Genomic DNA, 26,731 nt, shown 5'->3' with positions numbered 1-26,731 from the left:
AGACAGAGTTTTGCTCTGTTGCACAGGCTGGAATGCAGTGGGTATGATCTCGGCTCACTGCAACCTCCGCCTCCTGGGTTCAAGCAATTCTCCTGCCTCAGCCTCCTGAGTAGCTGGGACTACAGGCATGCACCACCATGTCTGGCTAATTTTTGTGTTTTTAATAGAGATGGGGTTTTACCATGTTGGCCAGGCTGGTCTGGAACTCCTGACCTCAGATGATCCACCTGCCTTGGCCTCCCAAAGTGCTGAGATTACAGGCATGAGCCACCACATCCTGCCACACAGCATGTTTTCTGGAGTGTTAGAACTACAGATAAGAATGTAGGTAACCTGAAGAATTGGTTGTGTAGTTTAAAAAGTTTGGAAACCGTTAGATCAAGGAAAATGGAAGGAACCTTTATGGAGTTGATTAATGCTACCAGGAGCACGTTTGGAAAATACCGGAGTAATGGAAATACTCTTGCCTTTGGAATCACATGGACACAGCTGTGAATCACACCACTTTGAAGTACCACTGCTTTCTATCTGGTGGCCTTAATGTTGAGACAAGTGAAGGAGACCTAAAAATAGTGACTATATTCATGATGTATTTCTTTAAACTAGGAGATATAGCTTCTCAGCCTTCTGATGAAGAGGAGCTGTTAACTAGTACTGGTTTTGAGTATCAGCAGGTGGCCTTTCAACCTTCCATACTTACTGGTAAGAAGTGATGAAGAGAATTTAATAAACCACTAGAACACACAGTATGTTATCTGTTGCTGCTGACCTAAATAAGTACTATAGAATTCACTTTTGTATTTGGACGAACATAGTAAAAAATAGCTTCAATTTATTCTAGAGCCTCCCACTGAGGATCATCTTCTGCAGAATACTTTGTGGCCTGAAGTTCAAAAACTGTAAGTTAAACTGTATTTAGCTCTTTGGGCTGATTCTGTCATAACTTGTCAATTTTCTTCCCCACCCCAGCATTTGATTTCTCCTTTGTCTTCCTTCTACTTACCTTTTTCCTCTTTTGCTATACATCTCTTAGTGGCACTTCATAAGGAATGAGAATTAAGCCTCAGGTTTATTTTTATATTACTGTTTATTGTGTTCATTAGTTCTGTTTATTGATTTTATTTTTAAAGTAGAGAAGAACAACAATATGTATTTTCCTTCATTAAAAAGACTTGGCTGGGTACAGTGGCTCACACCTGTAATCCCAGCACTTTGGGAGGCCATGGCAGGAGGATCATTTGAGGCCAGGAGTTTGAGACCAGTCTAGACAACATAGCGAGACCCTATCTCTGCAAAATATTTTTAAAAAATTAGCCAGGCATGATGATGCATGCTTGTAGTCCCAGCTACTTGGGAGGCTGAGGCTGAAGGATTACTTCTGCCCAGGAATTTGAGGCTGCATTGAGCCATGATTGCACCACTTCACCCCAGCCTGGGTGACAGAGTGAGACCTTGCCTCGAAAAAAAGACTTAAGATTTGTGGTTACGACTGGTCTTTTTTGTCTTTGATGGTTCCCAATGAAAACATTTCCATGGTTTATTGTTTAGATACTGGCTAGTTGGGGGCAGGAGGTGAAAACTTGTATGTTAGTTGTTTAAATGAGTTATATTACTTATAGGAAGCTGGCATTTTCCTCCTGTCTCCCTGTCTTTCTCTCAAATGTTTGCCTAGACAAACATATAATGTTTCTTAAAAGAATTGTATGTAAGCTAGAGAGATTGATGTTCTTTTTTTCACTTTTAAAAATTGTGTGGCATGAGAATAGGTTCATTTACTAATACAGAGTACATTTTTTTTCTTTTTAAATTTTAGGTATGGGCATGGTTATGAAATATTTTGTGTTACTTGTAACAGTTCAAAGACTCTGCTTGCCTCGGCTTGTAAGGTAGGGAATTTTACTTTTGACTCTGGTCACCGGTTATTTGGGTCATCAGGTTCCTGCAAGTTTGGTAGTGATTTAGGCAGAACTCTACATGAAAGGCCATTAGTGCTTGCTTTTTTGAATCTTTCTCAATGTCTCTTTCCCTTCTGTCTCTTTGAAAGCTTATGTTTGCTTTTTTCTTTGAGACGGAGTCTCACCCTACTGCCAGGCTGGAGTACAGTGGCACGATCTCAGCTCACTGCAATCTCTGCTTCTCGGGTTCAAGTGATTGCCCTACCTCAGCCTCCTGAGTAGCTGGGACTACAGGTGCACACCACCATGCCTGGCTAATATTTTTTGTATTTTAGTGGAGACAGGGTTCCACCATTTTGGCCAGGCTGGTCTTGGACTCCTGATCTCATGATCCACCCGCCTCAGCCTCCCAAAGTAGTGGGATTATAGGCTTGAGCCACTGCACCCAGCCATGGTTGCATTTTAAGTCTGTTTCAGCTGCACATTTTGAGCTTATCTGTGTCCCCCTGCTAAAAGTGATTTAATCAGATGTCTCAGAGTGACACCTTCAATACCATCTACTCAGGAGGTTGAGACATGAGAATCGCAGAGTGAGACTCTGTATAAAAAAAAGGATATCTCAAAATGATGCCCAAAAATGTGAAAAATTTTGAATAATTAGAATCCTAGAGACACAGGGAAGAAGTACACAGGGAATTGAGAAGAGGAAACCTGGAGTGTTTGAGAAGAGGAAATCTGGAGTGTCCATCAGACTTTTTTTTTTGAGGACACTCTAGGCACTGACCTAAGGCAGATGACTTTTGCATTTACCTAGAAGGATGATCTTGAATTCATCATTCAGTATTTGTCCATATCCTATGGAATGATGTAGTAATTATGGAAGATTGTCTGAAGGGTCTGAAATCCATACATTCCTCTTACATTTTCTGAAATTTATTTACTTGTTTTAAATACGATGATAAGAGCTGCCCACCTGCATTGGCTCGTGTCCCTGCTTTTACTGTGGATTTATGCCACTGATCTGCATTAAGAGGCATCATCAGAAATACTGCTGTGCTTCCTCTACATCCACCCCCACCCCACTTGTTTATTCTTTGAAGTGGTACTGAGAAGACTTCCTTCTCTTATAGGAAATAAGAACCTTTGGGAAAAATGGAGTTTAGTAGTTCAAATGTCTGGGCTTCTACTGAGCAGGTGATTTGTTTCTAGTTTAGGGCACTGTCAATCCTGTAATTGATTTTTTTTTTTCCCTTTTCAAGTTGACTCACAGCAAGATGTGCATCCTCTAAACATTTTTTAACAGTTTTATTTAGAGTCATTAGCATACTATAAATTGTATGCTTAATGTGAACAATTTGATAAGTTTTGACATGTTTATGCCTGTGAAATCATCACTACAATCAAGATACTGAATATATCCATCAACCCCCAACCTTTTCTATGTTCTTTGGCAATTCTTCTTTTCCACCTCTCCCTTCCCCCTCCTGCCTCCATCCCTAGGAAACCACTAATCTGCTTTTTGTCATGATAGAGTAGTCACTATTATTCAATGTTGTTATGTCCATGTATACCCATTTTTTAGTCCTGCTTTTAATCGAGGATGACTGGTTTTTGGCTTTCTACTTCTGAGTCATTTCGCTTAAGAGAATGGCTTCTAGTTCCATCCATTTTGCTGCAAAAGACATGATTTCATTATTTTTTATGGCTAAGTAATAATTCATGGGGGGGTGTATGTGTATACACACCACATTTTAAAAATCTAGTTATCCATTGATGGACACTGAAAAGTTCTTTATATACCCTGGATACAACTTTATCAGATGTGCTTGTGTAGATATTTTTTTCTCAGTGGCTTTTCATTCTCCTAACAGTGTCTTTCAAATAACAGAAGTTTTATGTTTTGGTGAAGTTCAGATTATTAGTTCTTTTTTTTAATTGGGCTGTGTCTTTCTTGTATCTGATTTTTGTCTTTCTTGTATCTGATCTTTGTCTAACTCAAGGTCACAAGGATTTTTCTGCTGTGTTTTGTTCTAGGAGTTTTATGGATTTTTAACTTTTGCCTTTAGACCTATGATATTTTCAGATTAATTCTTGTATTTGTCATGGCGTATAGATGAACACTGATTTTCTTTTATTGTGGATACCAGTTTCAGCATCATTTTTTGAAAAGACTATTGCCTTCATCACTGTGTTTTGTCCTTTTGTCGAAAGTCAGTTGTTCATATGTGTGGGTCTGTTCCCTAGACTTTATTCTGTTCTATTGATCTTTTTTGATATGATGCCAGTACCATACTCTCTTAGTAACTGTAGTGTTTTAATAATACATCTTGAAATTAGGAAGTATAGAGTTATTTTGGCTGTAGTAGATCGTCCTTTACTTTGCACTTTAGAATTGGCTTGACAGTTTCTACAAAAATACTGCAGGAATTTTAATGGAGATTGTATTGATTCTGTAGATCAATTTGGGGAGAATTTTTACAATATTGAGTATTTTGACATATGAATGCAATATACCTATCATTCATTCGGGTCCCTCATTTCTTTCAGGAATATCTTTTTTAAAGTGAACCCTTTATTTTGGAATACTGTTTATTTTTTTCCCCTCCGTGTCACAGTTTTTCATTTCATTTTTTCCCCTTCCATGTCACAGTTTTGGTCTCGGAAGAATTTTTAAGATCTGAGAGCTACAGTGAAAAGGAAAAAAAAAAAAAGGAAACATGATTATATTAGTTCCTGATGATTTATTTTTTCTAATTCCAGTCTTCCCTAATTTTGCCCAGAGATTAGAAATGGTTGTAGTATGTTGTCTCCTAGGGATTTTTTTAAAAATTCAAACAGATAAATAAAATATACTGATAGAAGCAATATTGTTTTTAAAATGTTTTCTCTTCAGTTTATTTTTACTTATTAGCTTCATTGTTTCATCTCTGTCCTATAGGCAGCTAAGAAAGAGCATGCAGCTATCATTCTTTGGAACACTACATCTTGGAAACAGGTGCAGAATTTAGTTTTTCACAGTTTGACAGTCACGCAGATGGCCTTCTCACCTAATGACAAGTTCTTACTAGCTGTTTCCAGAGATCGAACCTGGTCATTGTGGAAAAAGCAGGATACAATCTCACCTGAGTTCGGTAAAACAGTTTCTGATTGGAAAAGTTATTAGTGAAACAGTTATGTCCATTTTATGTACATTAAGCAGCTGTTGGTTAAGCGAAAGTTAACAGGGTGAAGGGTAGAGCCTCATGTCTTTGAAGCCTTCCAAAGTTCTTGGATAACTGACAAAGACTTGACCTTCCCTGCAAGATTTAAATGGAGATGATCTCTGTTTGGGTTGATCTGCTTGTGATTATGTAGTCAAGATGGCATGTGTTCAGATATCTCAGTTCAAGAAACATAAACCTCTGTATGTAGGGAGTTAAGTTTTGCAAATGGTGATAGAATGCTACCACAAAACCTAATGGATGATATATCCTGAGCTAGGATTTTATGGGACAGGAATAAGGAAGATACAACTAAGAAAACTCATGGTTGAGTGGTTTCTTTCTTCTCTCTGAACTATTTTATGAATATAGTAATATTTAAAATCATGAAATGTAAAGGAGAACATTATCCTTAGCTTCTTCCTACCCTCTCCTATCACTTCCTTCATTGAGAAGGGCATATTGGTCATCCATCTAGACAACGTGACTCCTGAGCAAGTTGTTAGCCCACCTACCCACATTCTACTCTGAACCTGGCATAAACTGGGGAAAAAAAAAAAAAAAAGACTAAAAACCTTTGTGTAGTTGGGGCAGTGGCCTATTTCTATTTCCCATTTCTTTTGGTGGATAAGTTCTAGAGAGTGTTCAAAGTATATTTGTGTTGTTTAATCCTGTTTTTAATTTTTCTGTTGATAACACTTGCATACAACTTGATTTTGTGATATTTCTAGTCTTTGTTTCTTGTGTTTTAGAGAACACCCAGGGACTGTAAAGTATACTCAGCAGTATGTTTTAGAACAGCATTTACTGTTTAAAAAGCTAAAGTCAGCCAGGTGTGGTGGATCACCTGAGGTCAAGTGTTCAAGACCAGCCCGGCCAACATTGTGAAACTCATCTCTACTAAAAATAAAAAAAAACTAGCGAGGCATGGTGGCACGCACCTGTAATTCCTCCTACTCAGGAGGCTGAGGCAGGAGAATTGTTTTCAACCCTTGAGGTAGAGGTTTCAGTGAGCCGAGATGGTGCCATTGCATCCCAGCCTGGGTGACAGCAGGACGCCATCTCAAAAAAATAAAAAGTAAATTAAAGTTGGATAGGTGCAGTAGCTCACACCTGTAATCCCGCCACTTTGGGAGGCGGAGGCAGGTGAATCTTTTGAAGGCAGGTTCGAGATCAGCCTGGCCAATATGGTAAAACCCCATCTCTACTAAAATAATGCAAAAATTAGCCAGGCATGATGGTGTATGCCTGTAATCCCGGCTACTCGGGGGGCTGAGACAGGAGGATTGCATGAACCCAAAAGACAGAGGTTGCAGTGAGCCGAGATACCCCTACTGCACTCCAGCCTGGACATTAGAGTGAGACTTTGTTCCCTCCCCCCAAAAAATTATATTGATAACATGTATTAATTTGTTATATCTTTATGGATTATGGAGTAATAATAGATACACCCTTATTCCCTCCTCATAAACAGTTGCTTGTTTTTTGTTTTTTTTCCTTTGAGACAGAGTTTCGCTCTTGTTGCCAAGGCTGAAGAGCAGTGGCACAATCTCGGCTCACTGCAACACCCGCCTCCCAGGTTCAATTGATTCTCCTGCCTCAGCCTCCTAAGTAGCTGAGATTATGGGCAGCTGCTACCATACCTGGCTAATTTTTTGTATTTTTAGTAGAGATGGGGTTTCATCATGTTGGCCAGGCTGGTCTCAAACTCCTGACCTCAGGTGATCTACCGTGTTTGCCTTCCAAAGTGCAGGGATTACAGGCGTGAACCACCATGCCTGGCCAACAGTTATGTGTTTGAGGTTTAGTCTGTATAAGGGCTAGAAGTTGCCTTACACTTAAATCTTACAAGGAAAATATTTTCTTAAGATTTCTTTTTTTAAACATTATTTAAGTGGTGCATTCTTCTTTTTTCTATAACCTAATATGCAAATCTGCCTACTTTGAGCAAGGCTAAATAGCTTCAGGCTTCTTCTGTAGGTGTAAGTTGAACTTCATTTGAGTGTTTGGAAGATGTTTGTCATCAGTCACTAGAGAGTGACCAATGAGTACAAAAGCATCTCCTACTAGAATAATAACTGTATGTCCACAGCCTTCTGGTGAAGGTTAGTTGCGGCTTCAGTCTATTGCAAAAGTCAGCGCATATAAGTTGCATATTAAGTCACATGGTGTATATGGCACTTAAACATCACTTCTAACAGGTAAAAACCCAGCTCTCTCTGCTTTGTGAATAGTGTATACATATTTCTTTCAGAGCCAGTGTTTACTCTTTTTGCCTTCACCAACAAAATTACTTCTGTGCACAGTAGAATTATTTGGTCTTGTGACTGGAGTCCTGATAGCAAGTATTTCTTCACTGGGAGTCGAGACAAAAAGGTAATTATTTAAAAACTTATTTTTTCAAATGTAAAATAATGTTTTTATAGGTATGTTTGAATAACAAATGCATAATCTTCCCTTTCTGTTATAGCTTTTAAAAATCAGCTTATGTATTCCTTTCTGTTTTTCATATATGTACATATAAAAAAAGACTTTTCTTGTTAAATTCTATAAATAAATTTCTCTGAATTGTCAAAAATATGAAGAGAAGACCTTTCAGACATATGACCTTCCTCAAATGGTCCCAGTGGAAGAACAGTAATAAATGAAATTAATCAAGACCAAGAAACCAAGAGGGCAGCAAGGGAGGTAGGGGAATAAGGGAAAAATTATCTCTAGTTTTCATACTTTTATGAATGTAACATTTGTCTATAATGAATGATTGTTACCTTTTTATTTGGTTCCAGAAGTGGCTGGAGTATGACTGACCCAAGCTTTAAAAAAATCAGAACAAAGTAGCTAGAAATATGTTTGTTTGTTTGTTTGTTTGTTTTTTGAGACAGGGTCTCGGGTGCAGTGGTAGTCATGGCTCACTGCAGCCTGGACCTCCTGGGCCCAAGCGATTCTCCCATCTCAGCCTCAGCCTCCCAAGTAGCTGGGACTACAGGTGCTCACCACCATGCCCAGCTAATGTTTTAATTGTATAGAGATGGGTCTTGCCATGTTGCCCTGGCTGGTCCCCAACTCCTGGGCTCAAGCAGTCCTCCCACTTTGGCTTCCCAAAGTGTTGGAATTACAGGCATGAGTTTCTACACCCAGCCTCGGAATATGTTCTCAAACATGACCTTCACCCTTTTTATCTGGGAAATGTCCACTTCGCTTCTGGTCTTTCCTTTGTTTTCATACTCTTTAAAATATCCTTTTGTTCCCACAGACAGGAGATGGTGAGGCAGTTTAGTGTTGCCTTTCCTCTCCCTTCCCTCTCTAGTCACAGACATGGTACAGATCCCTGCAGTGGAGGGCTAGCACAGGCAGGGTGTCACTCAGGCTAAACACCTACATGTCAGCCTCTATGGCAGACTTTACGTCTCAGACCCTCCCTTCTGTTCCTTTACCTATTCTTTCTTTCTTGGCATTGGTATGCCTGTTCTGTGCTCAATGCTGAGGAAGCAGGACTGTCTCTGTCCTCCACAGTCATGCTATTAGTGTGTTTTCATGCTGCTATAAAGAACTGCCAGAGACTGGGTAATTTATAAAGGAAAGAGGTTTAATTGACTCACAGTTCCTCAGGGCTGGGGAGGCCTCAGGAAACTTTCAATCATGACAGAAGGGGAAGCAAACACATCCTTCTTCATGTGGCAGCAGGAGAAAGAAGTGCTGAGCAAAAGGGGGAAAGCCTCTTATAAAACCATTAGATTTCATGAGAACTCACTATCATGAGAACAGCATGGAGGTCACCACCCCATGATTCGTTTACCTCCCACTGGGTCCCTCCCTCAACATGTGGAGATTATGGGAACTACAATTCAAGATGAGATTTGGGTGGGGACACAGCCAAACCATATCACATGCCTATAGAACGTGGTGCAGCTGCTACTCTCAGGGATAGGTCAGGGCTCCAACAGACAAAGCAGCGTTTGCTGGACATTCTCTGAAACGTACTTCTGCTTGCTTAGACGAAGCCTTCTGCTCAGAATCTTGCTTTGGTTCTGTATTTAGCTACTGTTGTCCACATCACTTCTCTCTCCATTTCTTTTCATTTTTAAAATGGAGTTTTACTCTTGTTGCCCAGGCTGGAGTGCATTGGTGTGATCTCGGCTCACTTTAACCCTCACCTCCTGGGTTCAAGCGATTCTCCTGCCTCAGCCTCCTGAGTAGGTGGGATTACAGGCACCCACTACCACACCTGGTTAATTTTTTGTATTTTTAGTAGAGATGGGGTTTCATCATGTTGACCAGGCTGGTTTTGAACTCCTGGCCTCAAGCAATCCACCCGTCTCAGCCTCCCAGAGTGCTAGGATTATAGGAGTGAGCCACCATGCCTGGCCCACTCTGCATTTCTTTGTGACTATCCACACATCCTTGAGGCATGAGTTTCCAGGGAAGCCTCATTTCTTATGAAGGGTATCATCCAGGTCAGGTTTTCCTCATAGCTGAGTAGATTCTCTGAGCAATGGGCGGTGTGGAGGAAGAGCTAGAAAGCTGATTAGTTCTCAGATATTTTGTGGTAGCCTCTTGGGGAGGTGCATGAGCCTACTGATGGGGCTCATGGATCAGAACCAATTTGTGAGTATAGAAGTCATGTTAGACACCCCCTCTGGTCTGTGGTCAGGGACACTTTGTGTTTGGACCAACACACTTACGTAGGTGAGCTCTCAGAGATGCATGCCTGCTGCACTGTGCCTTCTTTGGGATGCTTGAAATGTTCTGAAGTCCTGGCACATCATACACAAATGTAAATGACACATTTTTAAAAATACTAGAGCAAGTACTTTGTTTTATCTTTGCCAATGAAACTGTAACGCATTGCTAGAAACCTCTCAAAGAGAAGGTTTTACAGTGTGTGATCTGTCTGTATTAGGTGGTTGTCTGGGGTGAGTGCGACTCCACTGATGACTGTATTGAGCACAACATTGGCCCCTGCTCCTCAGTCCTGGACGTGGGTGGGGCTGTGACAGCTGTCAGCATCTGCCCGGTGCTCCACCCTTCCCAACGGTTAGTGTCTGTGTGGGGCTTAGTTTTAAGAGGACCACTTGGTGTCTTAATATGTAACCCTCATGTCATTTCATTTGTGGATTCTCCTGGCTTCTGAGTTACTGGCTTTTTCTCCTGCCTCAGCCTCCCAAGTACATGGGATTACAGGCATACGCCACCATGCCTGGCTAATTTTTTTGTATTTTTAGTAGAGATGAGATTTCATCATGTTGGCCAGGCCGGTCTTGAACTACTGAGCCACGTGCCTTGGCCTCCCAAAGTGCTAGGATTACAGGCATGAGCCACTGTGCCTGGCCTGAGTTGCTGTCTTTTTCAAAATGCTTATGTTTCTCATAATAATTTTTAAATTGATATAACCTAATGATTCAGAATGTAAAATACAGGTTAGGAATGTGGCTTAAAGATTCTTACTTCACCAAATCCAGGACTGTAGTACTTTTTCTGTAATAAGCATCTTCAGTGGAACAAGGGTCCCCACAGCCAGCTGCAGAAACATTGGCTCGTGGGCTTTGCCAGCAGAGGACACAGTTGAATCTGTGTGCAGCATGTCCTGAGCTGATGCCTACAAACAGAGTCTTTTGTAAGGCAGAGACAGTTGAGACACTGTGAAGAACTACTTTAGAGCAATGATGGAGATACTAGAACTTCATGCTAAATTAATCACTGTTGTCCCCCTCCCTTAAAAACAGATATGTGGTTGCAGTAGGATTGGAGTGTGGAAAGATTTGCTTATACACCTGGAAAAAGACTAATCAAGTTCCAGAGATAAATGACTGGATCCGCTGTGTAGAAACAAGTCAAAGGTACTTCTTTCCTATTTTTGTTTCCATCAGATTAGTTAGAAATTGTGGGATCTTTTGTGGCAAATTTTATGCCACATTTTCATGGAGAGGGCCATATATCTTTATTCATGGTGTCTACCACTTTGTTTTGTGGTAATCTGAAATTACCATATATTATTATATTGCACTTGATTTTTAAAGGTTTACTTGACCAAATTTCTTGTTGTATAATATTGTTTTTATAAACAACCATTTGAAATGAAAGTGATTTTCATAATGGTGTGTTTTAGAATTTGACTATAGTAGATTCTTAATTTGATTCAAAATGTTTGTGATTTTTAAAAATATTCTGGATTGCGCTTTGGTAGTCATATCCTTATGATTGAACCCTTTACCTCAGATCCTGTAGTGGAGCTTTCAGGCATAGCAAGACTCATGCCCTGGGCCTCATGCCTTTGCCACCTGAGCTGGCATAGAGCACCTGCTGTTTACAACCTCCTCCCATTCCACCCACCTAGACAGCAGGGATCACTTTTAATCTACCCTTTTACATGTTTTATTCTTTTTTGTGTGCGTGTGAGACAGGATCTCACTATGTCACCTAGGCTGGAGTGCAGTGGCAAGATCTTAGCTCACTGCAACCTCCGCCTCCCAGGCTCAATCAGTCTTCCCACCTCAGCCTCCCAATTAGCTGGGACTATAGACAGGCACCACCATGCCTGCCTAATTTTTTTTGTATTTTTAGTAAAGATGAGGTTTCACTGTGTTGGGCAAGCTGGTCTCCATCTCCTGGGGTCAAGCAATCCTCCTCTCTTGGCCTCCCAAAATGCTAGAATTACAGGCATGGGCCACCATGCCTGTCACATTTTATTCTTTAAAAATGTCTAAATCTGGCTGGGTGTGTTGGCTCATACCTATAATCCTAGCACTTTGGGACGCCAAGACAGGAGGATTGCTTGAGTCCAAGAGTTTGAGACCAGCCTGTGCAGCATGGTGAGATCCCCAGTCTCTACAAGCAATAAAAGAAATTAGCCAGGTATGATGGTGCATGACTGTGGTCCCAGCTACTTGGGAGGCTAAAGTGGGAGGATCACTTGAGCCCAGCGGGTGGAGACTACAGCAAGCCATGATCACACCATTGCACTTCAGCCTGGGTGAGTGAGACCCTCTCTTAAAAAAAAAAAAAGTCTAAACGTTCAGAAAGTTACTAATATCATTCTATGTTATATTTTCGTAGACTTTTTCAACCTTCATTTATCTGTACTGTTGAAAATACAATTTCAAATGACAATATGATGAAGATGAGTGCATAATGGGGAGAGATTTGTGAGCATGTCTTTTGTAAGATATTTCACCCAGCAGATCTTGTCTCCACGTCAGCCAAGCATGTTAGTGCTTATTAAAATTGTATTTTATTAAAATGAGATTCTGCCATGCCCCCATGGCTTCTCTCCTGCCTCTTTGGTGCTGGGTTTAGCAGTTGAACTAGTTTGTGCTGTTGGCTTGCTGAAGAGGGAAGAAATCTGTTGAAATTCCATGCTTCAGGCATTTGAAATTTTCTGTCTTCCTGGGCACCCTTGCCTTCCACCTTGCCTGCCCACAGTGCTCACTTCACCTCTAACCTGGTGTGAAGACCTCTTCAGTGGCCCCAGTGTGGGACACTGGCGAGAAGCCCCTTAGAAAGTGCAGGAAGGGAACATGTATAGAATTTGAGTTTTTTGTTTGAAAGGGTTGTGTTTTTCTTTGGTCATTTTGGTGATTTAGGATTTGCAAGATGGAACTAATAAATGACTTAACATATTATATTATTTGGACTGCTAATCTTTCTGTTACCAAATTTCAAGTACCTTTCAAATTAAAGCTTTTGCTAGTAATAAGATTTACAAAGGTAATATAAGCAAAAACTACCTTTTAGGTTGGTTTGCAAAACTCTCTATCTCCTTAAATGTGACATGCTAACATGCTGGATTTAAAGGACATCACCAAAAAAAAAAAGAAAAAAGAAAAAGAAAAAAGAAACTCACTATCTCAAAGCTTACATAGCCAAACAAATACTGTTCCTCAAAGTAACTCCCTTAGAAAGAAATATACCATGTATGTTTATTTCAGTGATGTCACTACTTCAAATCATTCTTTTAATGAAATGAGAGCACTTTAATCCATAATAATTGAGATTCCAGTGATGTTGCTGTCACTTAAAATATTCTTGGAACTTCTCTATAGGAATTGTGTTCAGAACTAGCTTACTAGTGACATAAGAAAACAAATGATAATGCCTTTTATGGTATTACTTATTTTAATCATTTCCTCTTTTTAAAGCTTGCCACTTATATCTATTAAGTTTGCCATTTATATTTATTATAAAGCTTACTTCCAGGTGCTTTCAACAACCAAATTCATCCTCAAAGGAAGATGAGCTATCATTGAGCATACTCAAGTCATAGTCTGTATAATATGGAAGCATTTTCTCTAGAAGAATTTCAGAAAACAGTTGAGGCACTGCAGCACTGTTGTAACCTCCCAGAATGACTACTTGTAAGGGCATGCATGCTATCATCTTGTTACATAGGTTCAGGAGGACTGATTCTTAAAATGTGTTTCATTACTTCATTTTTCCCTTTTTATCATGAGAATATATCTGGTGACAGGGACTGTCAGCAAATGAAAGTGTAATTTCTGTGCTTTAATATTGTTTTCAGTGTTTACTGCCCTAAAACCTACTCAAGTTTTTCACTTTATTCCTTTTTGGTTTGGGAAGCTAATTTACAGGTTAAATTTATAGATGATGTTGTATTTTCATAGAGATTTGTTACTTGTTACTAACCTATGTTTGGTAACGTTCTGGGTCTGCCTTTTTAAAGGACTAGTGGGTTGGGGGGCAGGGAGCATTAATATGATGGTCTTTCCCAAGGTCACGCAGTTAGAGGTCACACTAGAGACCAAGACTTTTTCATTGGGCAATACATTAAATCTTTCATTGTCTTTCTTTACCCAGTACTAAAAATGCAAGTCCATCTATCTCACAGGGATGTCAAAAGAATAAAATAATCTAGCCGAGCACGATGGCTCACGCCTGTAATCCCAGCACTGTGGGAGGCCAAGGCAGGTGGATCACGAGGTCAGGAGTTCAAAACCAGACTGGCCAACATGGTGAAACCCTGTCTCTACTAAAAAATATAAAAATTAGCTGGGAATGGTGGCTTGTGCCTGTAATCCCAGCTACTTGGGAGGATGAGGTAGGAGAATTGCTTGTACCAGGACCTGGGAGGCAGAGGTTGCAGTGAGCTGAGATCACGCCACTGCCCTCCAGCCTGGGCTACAGAGCGAGACTCCATCTCAAAAAAAAAAAAAAAAAAAAAAGAATAAAATAATCTAGAATATATTGTAAAGTTGACATTTTTAGAAATACATTTAGTTATGTTATCTGAAAGACTAACCTGAATAGCTGTTTTGTGAAATTCCATTGATCATTAAAACATTCATTTAAAAATTTTTTTATTTTTTAAATAAAAGTATTTTTTATTTTTTTAAAACAACATTTGACAGAAATTCATTGTCTTGCCCTTTTTGGTGATGTCATTGGCTAGTGAGTAGGATTAAAATTTAGTCTTGCAGTTTTAAGTAAATACAGTAAAATATTTTCCAGGTTAAAATAAAATTGCTAAAATGTTAATGATGGTATTTTAAAACCTGTACATTTTAGTTTTCAGGTTTTAACTTCCAATTTTGTTTACACCATTAATTAGAAAAACATTTCATGATTTCTCTATCTTTGTTTTAGCCAAAGTCATACACTTGCTATCAGAAAATTATGCTGGAAGAATTGCAGTGGAAAAACTGAACAGAAGGAAGCAGAAGGTGCTGAGTGGTTACACTTTGCAAGCTGTGGTGAAGATCACACTGTGAAGATATACAGAGTCAATAAATATGCACTGTAATGGACTTAATAACTACATGCTGTCAGTCACTTGTATCTTAAAATATTATCATGTAAATAGATCATCTTTATCTTCATAACTAAACTGACTTTCTATTTTCTTTTTTTGAGAGTCTTGCTCTGTCACAACCTCCACCTCTCAGATTCAAGCGATTCTCTAGCCTCAGCCTCCTGAGTAGCTGGGACTAGAGACACACACTACCATGCCTGGCTAATTTTTGTATTTTTGTTATTTTTGGTAGAGATGGGGTTTTGCCACATTGGCCAGGCTGGACTCGAACTCCTGATGTCAGGTGATCTGCTCACCTCGGCCTCCCAGAGTGCTGGGATTACAGTCGTGAGCCACTGTGTCTGGCCTGAGTTTCATTTTTTAAGTCACATAGCAGTAGTCTTTATTTGAGTCCTAGACTCTTTGAAATGCGATGAAAGCTATGGACCTTTTGCTTTGTTATATAACATATGCACACACACCCAGAACTTTGCAGATACATTCAGAGACTCCTAGACCTATAGACTTGCGTCTGTGTGTCCCGATCTAAGAACCTCTGTTTTTTTCTTCATGACTGGGTTTGCCCAATTTTGTGTTATTTTGGGACTTCATTTGCCCCACTCTGGGACTTTTCCTTATTTATTGCCCTATTCAGAGAGTAGATAGAGAAAATCAAGAGAGGAAACCCAGATTACTTAATTTTTATTTTAACATTTTCTGTATATAAGCATACCACACCAAGTGTGCTAACTCTGTCTTGACCCCCCTCTTTCTAGTATATGCCAGTCGTTGTAGAGTTTGGCAGGCAGTTGTAGGTTTGAGCTGCAACCAATCATTTCTTTTATTCTTTGAAAGTACATAGATTCATCTTTTTAGGACTTTACTTAAGTATAATTTCCTAACATTTAAAATGATAGGTGTAGGAGCTAAAAAATAGAGTTCTGAATCATCTGAATTTATGTGATAGCTGAAGTCATGAGATGGGGGATGTATGTCCCCCAGGGAGGACACAGAAAGAAGAAAAGTGTGCTGGAAACAGCATGTCAGTTGTGCCAGCTGAGGGCTGGAGGCAGCCAAGAGAGTTGGGAGCCTGGGTGTTGGGAGAGAGGTTAACAGGGATGACACAGGAAGTAGTGTGAAGACTGGTGTGAGCAGAGGACTATTCTGACCATGTTGGAACATAGAGCCATCTGACAGATTAACAATGCAGTAAAGGCTGTACAGAATAAATGTGTTGAAAGAGGAAGGTGAGGATTTTCTTGGTGGGAGTTTATGCTATTGTTTAACATATTTTGCTTCCAAAGGGGTTAAGACCTTTTGCCTAAATGGAGGTTTCTAGGTCAGTGCTATGCAATATTTCTAATCTACATTTTATAGTGTGGGCTACATATATAATTTTTAAATTTTCTAGTAGCCACATAATAAAGAAAACAGGTGAAATTTATTTTAATGACACATTTTCTTTAATACAGTATATCCAAATTATGTCAACCTGTTAGTGAAAAACCTATTAGTGAAATATTTTATAGGGCCCATCTCAGTTCAGCCTAGTCACATTTAAGTGTTCCGTAGCCACGTGTGGCTTGTGGCCATCCATATTCAGACAGTGTACTTTAAGACTATTGCATCTGTGTATACACTTATATCCTCAGCTGGGGGATGGGGTGTGAGTGTGTGTGCACCAAGGCAGTGAGCATCTGAGATTGGAACCTCAGAGACCAAGATGCCCTGCCCATTTCCCTGCTTATCAACTCAGGAATCTTTACCCACATTGGCACACGGACTTTTGACCCCAGTACATGCAGGCTTCCAGAGCAGATTCAGAGGACTAATTTAGTCCTTTGGCTCCCCTCCCAGCACAGAACCCCCAAGGTTATCTGAAAGTAGGCCTTGCCATAGAGAGACTGAGTTTTCAAGTTGTCAGTTTTCCCAAATGGTCCTGAAGCATCTTCCTCAAAAATCACCTAATTCAGTTCAGTAAACATTCAGAGGACTTGCTACACATCTGGGCAGTCTGCATTGTAATTCATATGTGTTTAAACACTTGTGTCTTCATCTGCCAAAGCACCTTTGAACCATATTGTAATGCATAATATTTGAAGCAATTATTGTGAATTGTAGTGATTCATAATATTGAAGCAATTCATAATATCTGAAGCAGTCCCCAGATACGAGTTAGGCATAGCCCTGCTCTGAGCCGGATGGCAAAAGTGGCAGTCTATGATGCAGCCCTTGTTACCCCAGACTATTACTAAATGGTGGTGGTGGTTTTGTTTTATCTTAATTAAAATGACATGACCAACAATGGTCCCTTTCCTCTCTGCCAGGAAGAGTTCTCTGTAGTGACGCACGTGTATGTGTGTGTGTGTTTGAGGCCATATTACTCATTGCTACAGCAGTTCAAAATGACTTGGAAAAAACAATAAACGCTGGTCATTGATGTGTATACTGACGTGTTTAAGGGAAGTTACTGAGGTCTGTAACTTACGAAATACATAATAAACTGGGTGGAGTGACAGACATGTGGACAGGTATGAAGCATTACTGTAAAATCTTAGTGGTAGTTTTGTATGCCCATACAGCACCCTTATTCACAGTAGCTAAGAGATGGAAGCAATGTGTGTCCATCAGTGGGTGAATGAATCAACAAAATGTGGTGTATGCATACAGTGAAATACTATTCAGCCTCTAAAAGGAAGATATGCTGACACATGCTAAAACATGTATGAACCTTGAGGAAATGATGCTAAGTGAAGTATTTGTTTTTGTCACCAAAAGACAAATACTGTATGCTTCCATTTATATGAAATATCTAGAGTAGTGAAATGCATAGAAACAAAGTAGAATGCTAGTTGCAAAGGTCTAGGGGAGAGGAAATGAGGAGTTGTTCAGTGGGTATAGTGTTTCAGTCTTACAAGGTAAAAAGTCCTGGAGATTGGTTGCACAGTTATGTGAATAATGTATACTGACTGAACTGTACACTCGAAGATGGTTAAGATGGTAAATGTTATCTTTATTTTACCACATTTTTTTAAAGCATGGTAAACACCATTTCCCAGAATGTAAATTGGTACTAAAGAAAGAAAAAAGTGCTTCAAAGTAAGCCATATTTGGGAAACACAGGGCTAACTAAAGTTAGATAGGTATCTATTGCAGGACTTCTAAGCATTTAACAAATGAATTTACATTGGGAATTTTCAGTGTGGAAGGTCTAGCTCATAGCATTTCACTAAACAAGCACTAAACTTCAGGGTCCCAAACCCTTTAAATAAAATGTTAAATGAAATGTTAATGCTAGAAACTCTTTAAGGGGTGTTTACTATACAATCTTTCAACTTTTCTGCATGTTGGGAGTTTTCTTGTAACATGTTGGGGAAAACGGCCTTGGAATATTTCATTCAAATTGGAGCCAAGCTAACACAAAGCTGTTGCTGCTGGTGGGAACAGCCCTGATGTCCATGTACCAAGCTGCCCACCCCAATTCCCTCCCTTCCTCTTCTCCCTTCTCACCCACTTCTAGGATTAACAGGCAGGGAGACGGAGAGCCCAGCTCAGGTATAGTTGGACCATAGCAGAAGGAGGGCCAGGGTAGAGGTTTGGGCCTTGGCTCTAATGCTTGAACGTAAACATACCTAGTCAGAAGTACATCAGTACAAAGTGGGGCCTACAAAATGATAAGGTCAGAAAACAGGTAAGTGGTTACCAGGGGCTGGGAATGGGGAGAGGAGTGACTACAGAGGGCAAAGTATAAATGACCCAGGTTCTTCAACATGGAAGCCTGTGGATTGAAAGATACCTGAGATGTGTGACTCCAGTGCAATGTATGCACCTTGTTTGCATCCTGATCTGAACTAGCCAATCAATCTTGTATAAATGTACTTACGGGACTATAAAGTGAATTTGAACTCTGACTGGATATTTGATGATGTTAAGGAAACAGCATTTAAATATATGACAGTGGGGCTGTGGTTATGATTGGTTTTGTTTTTTTTCCTTAGAGACTGGGTTTTGCAGTGTTGCCTACGCTGGTCTTGAACTGGGCTCAAGCAGTTCTCCCACCTCAGTCTTGGTTTCTTTTTTTAAAAAAAGTTCTTTTGAATCTATGGGTGAAATGAAGTAATGTCTTGGGTTGTTTAATAATGATCGTGTGGCGAGGACTAGGTGGGTTGTAGATGTGTGGATTATTAATGAAGATGGGCGGTAGCAGGGGGGTCATATTATTCTAATTTTTTAATATATTAAAATTTTCCTTATAAAAATTGTTAAATGAAGAAAGAATGAGCATATCCAAAGTCAAATACAAAAAAAGTGTTACATTGTAAGGAATTCTTTCCCTTCTAGCATGTAGTGGATGGTCCAGTATTAAGCCTCTGCTATGCTTAAACAAGAGACTGGCACTGCAAGGACAATGAGGCTGAGGCTAGAAGAGAAACAGAATGTTGGATGGCTGCATGTGGTTGGTGGATAGAGGATTCTGAGCCCCACACTGAGGTGGACTTAGAGATCTGGGTGCGGTGGCTCACACCTGTAATCCAAGAATTGTGGGAGGCTGAGGAGGGTGGATCATTTGAGGTCAGGAGTTCGAGACTAGCCTGATCAACATGCTGAAAATACCAAAAAAATTAGCCAGGTGTGGTGGCTAGTTTTACACTGTGCCTATAATCCCAGCTGCTCCGGATGCTGAGGCAGGAGAATTGCTTGAATCCAGGAGGCAGAGGTTGCAATGAGCCGAGATCGAGCCTCTGTACTCCAGCCTGGATGACAGAGTGAGACTCCATTTCAAAAAACAGAGATTTGGGACCCAGAACTGAGTGAAGACAACCAGAGTGAAGGAGAGAGCCCTCCTGCTTTGACAGAGAAGCTCCTCTTCGGGTGGAAGAGAGAGCTCCACAAAGGCTGCTCTTGCAGGGGCTCCCCTGCAGCCAGGTGCCTGCTGACTGTCCCCAAACTGCCCCCCAACACAGGGATGCAAAGGCAGCCTCTTCCTGCTCAGCCCCATCTTTCCCCTTCCACTCCACACTCACTTCTGCCCCGCTGCCCTTAGTCTTTGCCTTTTGCCAACATTTTCCCCTCCATCTTTTCTCCTGACCAAGTTCTAGGAATTTTGTGGGGCAGTCTGGGTGAGGGTTGGAACCTGTACTCAATGAGTCAGCCAACAGAAACCCAGCTTACACTGGCTATTACTCTGGGCAAGCTGTTCTCATCTCTAAAAGTGGAGATAAGATTAGTGTATGAGTCTGGCTTCCATTCAGCTGTGTGTAAAAGAAATTGTAAAATGTTCTTTCTGGTTTACACAGGTTAAAAGTTTATTTCTCTCATATGAAAGGAGTCAAGGCAGACCAACCAGGACAGGCCGGGAGACGTTTACAGGATCCAGGCTCTTATTTCGCTGTCTGTCGTCCTCAGTATGGGGCTTTCACCTTCCAGGATGGCTGCTTGGCCGCTTGCCATGGTCTTTGCATTCCAGCAAGCAAAGAGGAGGAAGGCATAAAGAAAGGCCTGCTTCAGACTTTAAGAACTCTTGGAAGTCCCATACCATTTTGCTTAATCTCCTTAGCCAGAATTTAGTGTTGTGGCCATAGTTAGTTAGCATCAGGAGAAGCTGGGAAATTAAGTATTTGTTGCAGATGGCCATGTGTTCAGCAGAGAACTGGGGTGCTTCATTTGGGAAGAAAAGGAGAACAATGGTAACCAGTTTGCAGGATTGTCCTGAGAATTAAATGAGCCAATGTATGGAAAACACTAATTTGGTGCCTGGGATATAATAAGACAGCAGTAATTTGTATCTGGTACTATTATGATTAAATAAAGCTCAGCTTATGTCACCTCCATAGACCCTTTCATAAAACCCTCATTTCAAATATTCTTTTTTTCTCTGAATTCCATAGTATTTTATTCCAATTTTCTTTTACGGCATTTGTCACTCTCTTTTATTCATGTGTATGTTTTATGCTGTGTCAGGTAGATGCCTTCTATTGTAAGGAAGTTCATCTCAAACACAAAAGAATTATTGGTTCATATGGCTGAAAAAAGTTCAGTGGTGGGATATGCTTCAGGTGCAGTTTGATCTGGGCTCTGTTTCCTCTAGTTTGCTCAGATCTGCCCTTTCCGTGGCAGCTTTCTTCTTTTGTTACTTTTTCACACTGAGTTTCGCTCTTGTTGCCCAGGCTGGAGTGCAGTGGCGAGGTCTTGGCTCACTGCAACCTCTGCCTCCAGGGTTCAAGCGATTCTCCTGCCTCAGCCTCCTGAGTACCTGAGATTATAGGCACACATCATCACACCCAGCTAATTTTTGTATTTTTAGTAGAGATAGGGTTTCTTTCTTTTTTTTTTTCAGTCTCAGTAGAGACTGTCAAAAATTGCCAATGCCTATTATATTGCAAGTTGTCATGGCAGGGTATTGGGAAAAGTTTTCAGTTAGCAATAATTGTGCCTCGGATAAACCTCATTGGCTATGATACTGCCACTGCACAAAGTTTAGAGATGGGGTTTCACCATGTTGGCCAGGTTGGTCTCGAACTCCTGACATCAGGTGATCCACCTGCCTTGGCCTCGCAAAGTGCTGGGATTACAGGCATGAGCCACTGTGCCCGGCCGTTACTATTTTAAATAGAGACAGGGTCTCACTATGTTGCCCAGGTTGGTCTCGAACTCCTGGGCTCAAGCCATCCTTCTGTCTTGGCCTCCAGAAAGTGCTGAGATTATAGGGCCGAGCCACCATGCCTGGCCACATGGCAGCTTTCTCCTGAGGCTGTCCTCCCTCATTGCCGTAAGAGGAATGCAAACAGCCCCTACATTACTTTTTTCCTTGTTAATATCAGAGGAAATAACCCTTAGCATTAGATCTCTAACTTTACTCTGACTCAGCCATTCCGCAACTAATTACAGTGGTCAGGGAAAGCCAGATGTTGAGTAGCTTGGGCCTGCCCATCTGATGTAATGAGCTGTGAGATCACCTATTCTGGATAAGGGGCAGAGGCAGAGTAGGTCCCAATGGGACCACATAGCTGCTCTAATGTGGTGTGGTTTTCCAAAGCAAAATCAGAGGGGCCAGTGGATACAGGATAGGCAACCAATGCAAGCTCCCTATACAAGCCTGCTAAAGCCTAAACACCTGGGAATCAGATGGTTCCCAGTGTATTGTCACATATTTGCTGAATTCAGGAATAAATGAGTTTGGCAACACTGATGGCTGGTGGAGGAAGCATTCTCAAATGTAATCTGCCAGTCAGTAAATAGAATATCTGAGATTCCTGTCTTGGTGGCATAAAGGGGTAAGGGGCAAAGAGTAGGAGGGAGGTGCTAGCAGAGAAGGGACCAAGAAGGGGCTCGCCTAGCCCAGTGGACCTGCTCATGAATGAACACAGAAGAGAGCCCCCAGAAATACTGCACCAGGAAGGTTGCTGCTCTGGGCCCTCCACCCCCTCAGTCCTGTGGTCTGCCTAGTACTGGTGGGTTTGCTTGTTTTGAACATTAGATATAATGGAGCCTTGTTCCCAGTCATGTCATGATGTTGAACTGCCCTTTAGCTTCTATTCACAGGAAAGTTCTTGTGTCACTCTAGGGCAGGGAGCTTCCTGGGGTTTCAGATCTTTCTTTCCACTGCTCTCAGTTTCTACCAGGGCACTCTGCCAGTCTTTGAAGAGAAACTTGCTCCCATGCTGTGTCTGTCTCACTACTTCCTGTGCCAGCCCTCTTCTGACTTCCTAGGTACCAGCATATCTAGGTCTGTGAGTTCTCATTTTTGGAAAAGTGTGCATTTCACTCTAATAGGAAACACTTAAGTTAATTTTATTATCCAAACCAAATTCAGCCTTCTTGGAAATTCCTACCTCCTATCCTGATAATTTGGTGGGAAGTTTAGTCCCTCATAATTGCAGCTGCCAACTGTAGGTTGGTGCGAAAGTAATTGCGGTTTTTGCCTTTTTTTTTTTTTTTTGATGCAAAAACCGCTGTTACATTTGCACCAACCTATTATCTTCCAGAGTGGGAGGACAAGGTTTTCAGGGGGTTCAGTAGTGAGAAAACCTGTACCCTTCTTCACCATTTAGGACTTGACCATTAGAATGGAGCTGCCATCCCCACCTGGATAATGAAGCTGTTCCTGCTTAGGCTACTGCACACCACCTACCCAACACGTTTAACAATCTGTCCTAATGGTTTAATTTAACCCTTGTTTGTTTTAATTGGCCTTATGGCCTTAGATATTGCCAAAGTGATCTCTTCTGACTCTGTTCCCCGCTTCTTTAACTGAACCTTCCCACCTGTGGCATAAGACAGAGACCCTTTAAGTGTCACTGTTCCCAGGGCTCCGCCCTCTTTCCCTAAATACTCCATAGCTCCGGAGGTGACCTGTCCACAAGCCCCTCACATGACTCGAGTCTCCAACCCCAGACACTCTGTCCCTCTTGAGCCTTGAATCTCCACTGAGATATCCTGAACCGAGTTCCATATTGTCTCCCTATGCCTGAGACTCACTGTGTCCACACAGTCTCCCAATCTGACAGCACCAAGTCACCTTGGGCCAGTCCTCAGTCCCATTAGTCCCTGAATTTCATCACTTCTGCACGCTCTGGGCCTCAGACCAGGCCCTCACTGCTCTTCGCCAGGACTTTTGCCCAGCCTCTGACAGCAGTGCTGCCTGCAACCTCCCCACACCCACCTCCTCCACTGCCGCCTGGGATCTAAGCACACCCCTGATCCAGCCACTCTCAGGAGGAGACTCTAGAGTGGTCCTGTCCCTTCCGGACCAAGGCCAGCTTTTTCCTCTGTACTGCAGTCTGACCCCTCTTATTTTTCTCACTCCCTGTCCCACTTATCCCTACAGAGCTGCAGTCTGTGCTCTAGCCTCATTAAAAATCCTGCATCTGGAATTTTCTGAGCCTTTTTGCACCTCTAGGCCTTTGAATATGGAATGCTGTCCTCCCTCACCCACCTCCTACTCCAGGACATTCAGGCAGGTCTCCCAGCAGCCCCAGGTGGGGGAGGCTCTTTATCCCCAGCCTGGACCTTTGTGGGAAAGACTCTTCTCCAGCACTTGGCAGCTGGAGGGGTGACCTGACTATGAACTTAGCTCCTTCCCCATCCCAGGAGCCTCTCAGGCACAGAGACTGCCTTGCTGACGGTTGTCTTCCCAGTGCCTACCATGTTTGTAGCAGGGCACAGCTGCCCAGTGGACACTGAATGAATGCCCCTGCCAAAAGCGCTAGTAATTTTCAAGTGAATCTTTTCTGGTGTTTCAAGCCTGGACAGTTGCAAGAGGTTATGCTCCCAATTCTCACAGGCTCATCTAGTCTGCTCATGGCCATTGGATAGTTCTACCTAAGTCACCCATAGGGCACTTTCTAGCTCCCAAACCTGCCTTTCTTTCTTTTTCCACCGCCAACTCGGAGCCTAACTCTGTAAGGACTCATTCATTTTCTGCTAAGTGAGTGAGTGAATAAATGAACTAATGAATGAATGGAAGAATACATGAATAAACGCTTTGTATGTAGTAGAGATTCTTGCAAATGGAGCCCATTGCTAGGAGACACTAGGGGTGGGAGTTGTTAACCTGGGAGCAAGGGGATTTGGGGAAGCATCATCAGGAAGTAAAGAATCAGTCTCAGTGACCTGCACCAGGGACTAACTAAGATTCACACAGAGATTTAAAGTACAAAATTGAGGGCATCTCACCTGTCTGCTCAACTGGCTCATAGATACATAATTTTTCAAGTTCTTAGGTGAGAAAGGGCTGCAAGTGGGAATTGAAAGAGCTGTTTTCCTACCAAGCTGTAAACTTTAGGTGCAGAAGCTGGCCTCCTGGGATCTCAGCATGGACCAGCTCAGGTTGCTTGGAAGCTCCAAGGCCAGCAGCTGGACCAGGTGAGGGGTGGCAGTGGTAGCCTGTAGCACAGGGCCCAGGAGATCACTGCTCCCGCCAGGTCAGTCTTTCCTTGGTGGAGATGGAAGGTTTGCTTAAGGCAGGGTGAGAGCGAGCAATCTGACTTCTGATAGTCTCTTTCTGATAGGAGAGGCCCAAGGAATCTTGGTTAAATGCACCTAAGGGTGCCAATTAGAAGCCAAGTCTCCTAGTCTTCACATCCCCTACTCCTCCCATCTTGACCAGCTCACTGCTATGGCCCACTTCAAAGGCTTCCTCCTTTGGGCTACCTTCTCTGGATACCTTGCTAGGAAGTAGCCCCTTCCTCTCTTGCAATTCTATACCTGCATCCTGAACCAGTGCTGCCTGGGCACTCAGCCCATTGCCTTGTGGCTAGATATATGGTTCACTTTCCTGCTTAGCTGTAGATACAATGTCTTCACATCCACCCTCCCAAGGACACAGTGCCCTAGATGGGCGTAGCCAACTGCTTTAAAGTATTTCTTGATTAATGGTAGCTCAGTGATTTTTAATACCCTAGGGAGTTCTGCACTGACTTGGCCTATTCCAATCCATCACTAGGCAAGCAGCACTCCCATGGACTGGTGGTTTGTTTGTTGGCTGCAGAACTCTTTGGGGACAGGTGCTCCTTACATTCCCAGGGAAATGACCTAGGACATCCCTCTTCAGAGTGCCATTCATGAATTGACATCAGCATCACCTGGGCTACTTAGAAACACAGAACCTGCCTTTGAATAGGCTCTCTAGGGAGTTTATGCAAATAAATGCCTGGAGATCCTGGCTTAGGGAAGACTCTCACCAGGAAGCAGGGCTTAAAAAGGAGGGGTGAGAAGTGACAGACTGAATAGCTGCTGGGAGGACCAACCCCACCCCTCTCCCAACTTAGATGGGGAAACTGAGGCCTTGGGAACCACAGTGGCTCATGCCAGAGAGGTAGCAGAAAACATTTCCCTGCCTGGGCTCTGGAGACTGACTTCCCAGGTGCTAGCTTGTCTTCTAGCTACGTGCCCTTGTGCAAGTTACTCTGCCTCTCTCTGCTTCAGCTCCCCCATCTGTAAGAGCTAACTCCTAGATCTGCATATTTAATTACTGAATGATCAGGACAGGTAAGAGTGTACACAGTGCAGTGCCTGGCACAGAGTGAGGCCCTGTAACTAGCTCTTGTTATTAGTTCTGCCCCAAATCACATTTACAGAAGACAGTCCAGCATCCAAAGTGCCCGCCTGAAGCATGGCCAGAAGGCAAGCAGGTGGTGGGGTGGGCAGTGATGTCAATAAGCGAATGCCTGCATTCATCCATCAATATATTCACTCCTCCCCAAACAACTGTGGGTGTTTGTCATGTAAGGTTCTGGCCATTCAGCAGTGAGAGAGAGAGCTGGGGTGGTTGGTGGGCAGAGGCCACTGAGGAATACAGGTGCCTGGGCATGGCCTCTAGCGCTGCAGTCCACAGACCCCGGGTCTCCAGCCAGAGGCAAATGAGCCCTCAGTGGCTGGTCTTTCCTGGGGCCTGGCCCGGTGAGCCAGGGCTGCGAGCTGCATTCTCATGGCTCTCACGCTGGGCACCCGTATGCATCATGCATCAGCAAGGGTCCGAGGGCATCTGCAGCCCATACCCTGGGTGACAGCTGGCCTCGATGCAGCACAGGTTGAGATCTTGGGGCATGGGCGCCCTTCCCACCTCGCCCCCCGCCTCCCCACCTGTATGCTTCAACGGCATGTGGGCTGCCTGCACTTGGGCGCCCGCCTTTGATTATCTGAGCCTGCCTCTGAGTTATGTCCTCCGGGCCCCCAGGATCTGCTGTCCAACTGCAGCGGGTTCCCCACCGCCCCAGACATTGGATTCCTCACGAGGTACCTCGCCTAGGAATGCAGTACCTGCTTGCTTCCACCCATTCCCAGCAGCGTGCTCCGCACCTGGGATCGCACGTGAGATTCCCCCCACCCCGCAACCTCCAGTCTGGGCTCTACTTCCTACACCTGTTCCCCCAACCCTACATCCCTCCCAGCAC

The 26,731-nt window shown here is 42.5% G+C and overlaps 1 protein-coding gene and 1 non-coding gene across 4 annotated transcripts in view; one reads left to right on the top strand and one right to left on the bottom strand.

Annotated features, from left to right (window-relative positions):
- Positions 1 to 18,748, top strand: part of ELP2 (elongator acetyltransferase complex subunit 2) — a 48,095-nt gene extending 29,347 nt beyond the window's left edge. Inside the window, exons 15-22 of one of the 3 annotated variants that reach the window (XM_021670029.2) lie at positions 607 to 702; positions 842 to 899; positions 1,814 to 1,886; positions 4,834 to 5,026; positions 7,350 to 7,471; positions 9,996 to 10,129; positions 10,819 to 10,932; positions 14,693 to 18,748. In XM_021670029.2, the coding sequence (XP_021525704.2) occupies positions 607 to 702; positions 842 to 899; positions 1,814 to 1,886; positions 4,834 to 5,026; positions 7,350 to 7,471; positions 9,996 to 10,129; positions 10,819 to 10,932; positions 14,693 to 14,849 (947 nt within the window). In that variant the 3' untranslated portion in view covers positions 14,850 to 18,748. Of the gene's footprint in view, positions 1 to 606; positions 703 to 841; positions 900 to 1,813; positions 1,887 to 4,833; positions 5,027 to 7,349; positions 7,472 to 7,680; positions 10,130 to 10,818; positions 10,933 to 14,692 lie in introns of those variants that run through there. The other 2 variants (XM_021670031.2, XM_021670030.2) reach the window with 2 other exon arrangements.
- A 2,426-nt stretch (positions 18,749 to 21,174) lies between these two features.
- Positions 21,175 to 21,315, bottom strand: LOC135276193 (U4 spliceosomal RNA). The gene has a single exon (XR_010343740.1). It is a non-coding gene; the product is annotated as a U4 spliceosomal RNA (small nuclear RNA).
- Positions 21,316 to 26,731: the final 5,416 nt, after the last annotated feature.

Source organism: Aotus nancymaae, unplaced genomic scaffold (assembly GCF_030222135.1).
Source record: "Aotus nancymaae isolate 86718 unplaced genomic scaffold, 86718_ANA_hifiasm-v0.15.2.pri h1tg000020l, whole genome shotgun sequence".
NCBI classification, from domain to species: Eukaryota; Metazoa; Chordata; class Mammalia; order Primates; family Aotidae; genus Aotus; species Aotus nancymaae.
Note: the sequence above shows the minus strand (reverse complement) of the source record. Positions and strands in the feature narration are given on the sequence as shown.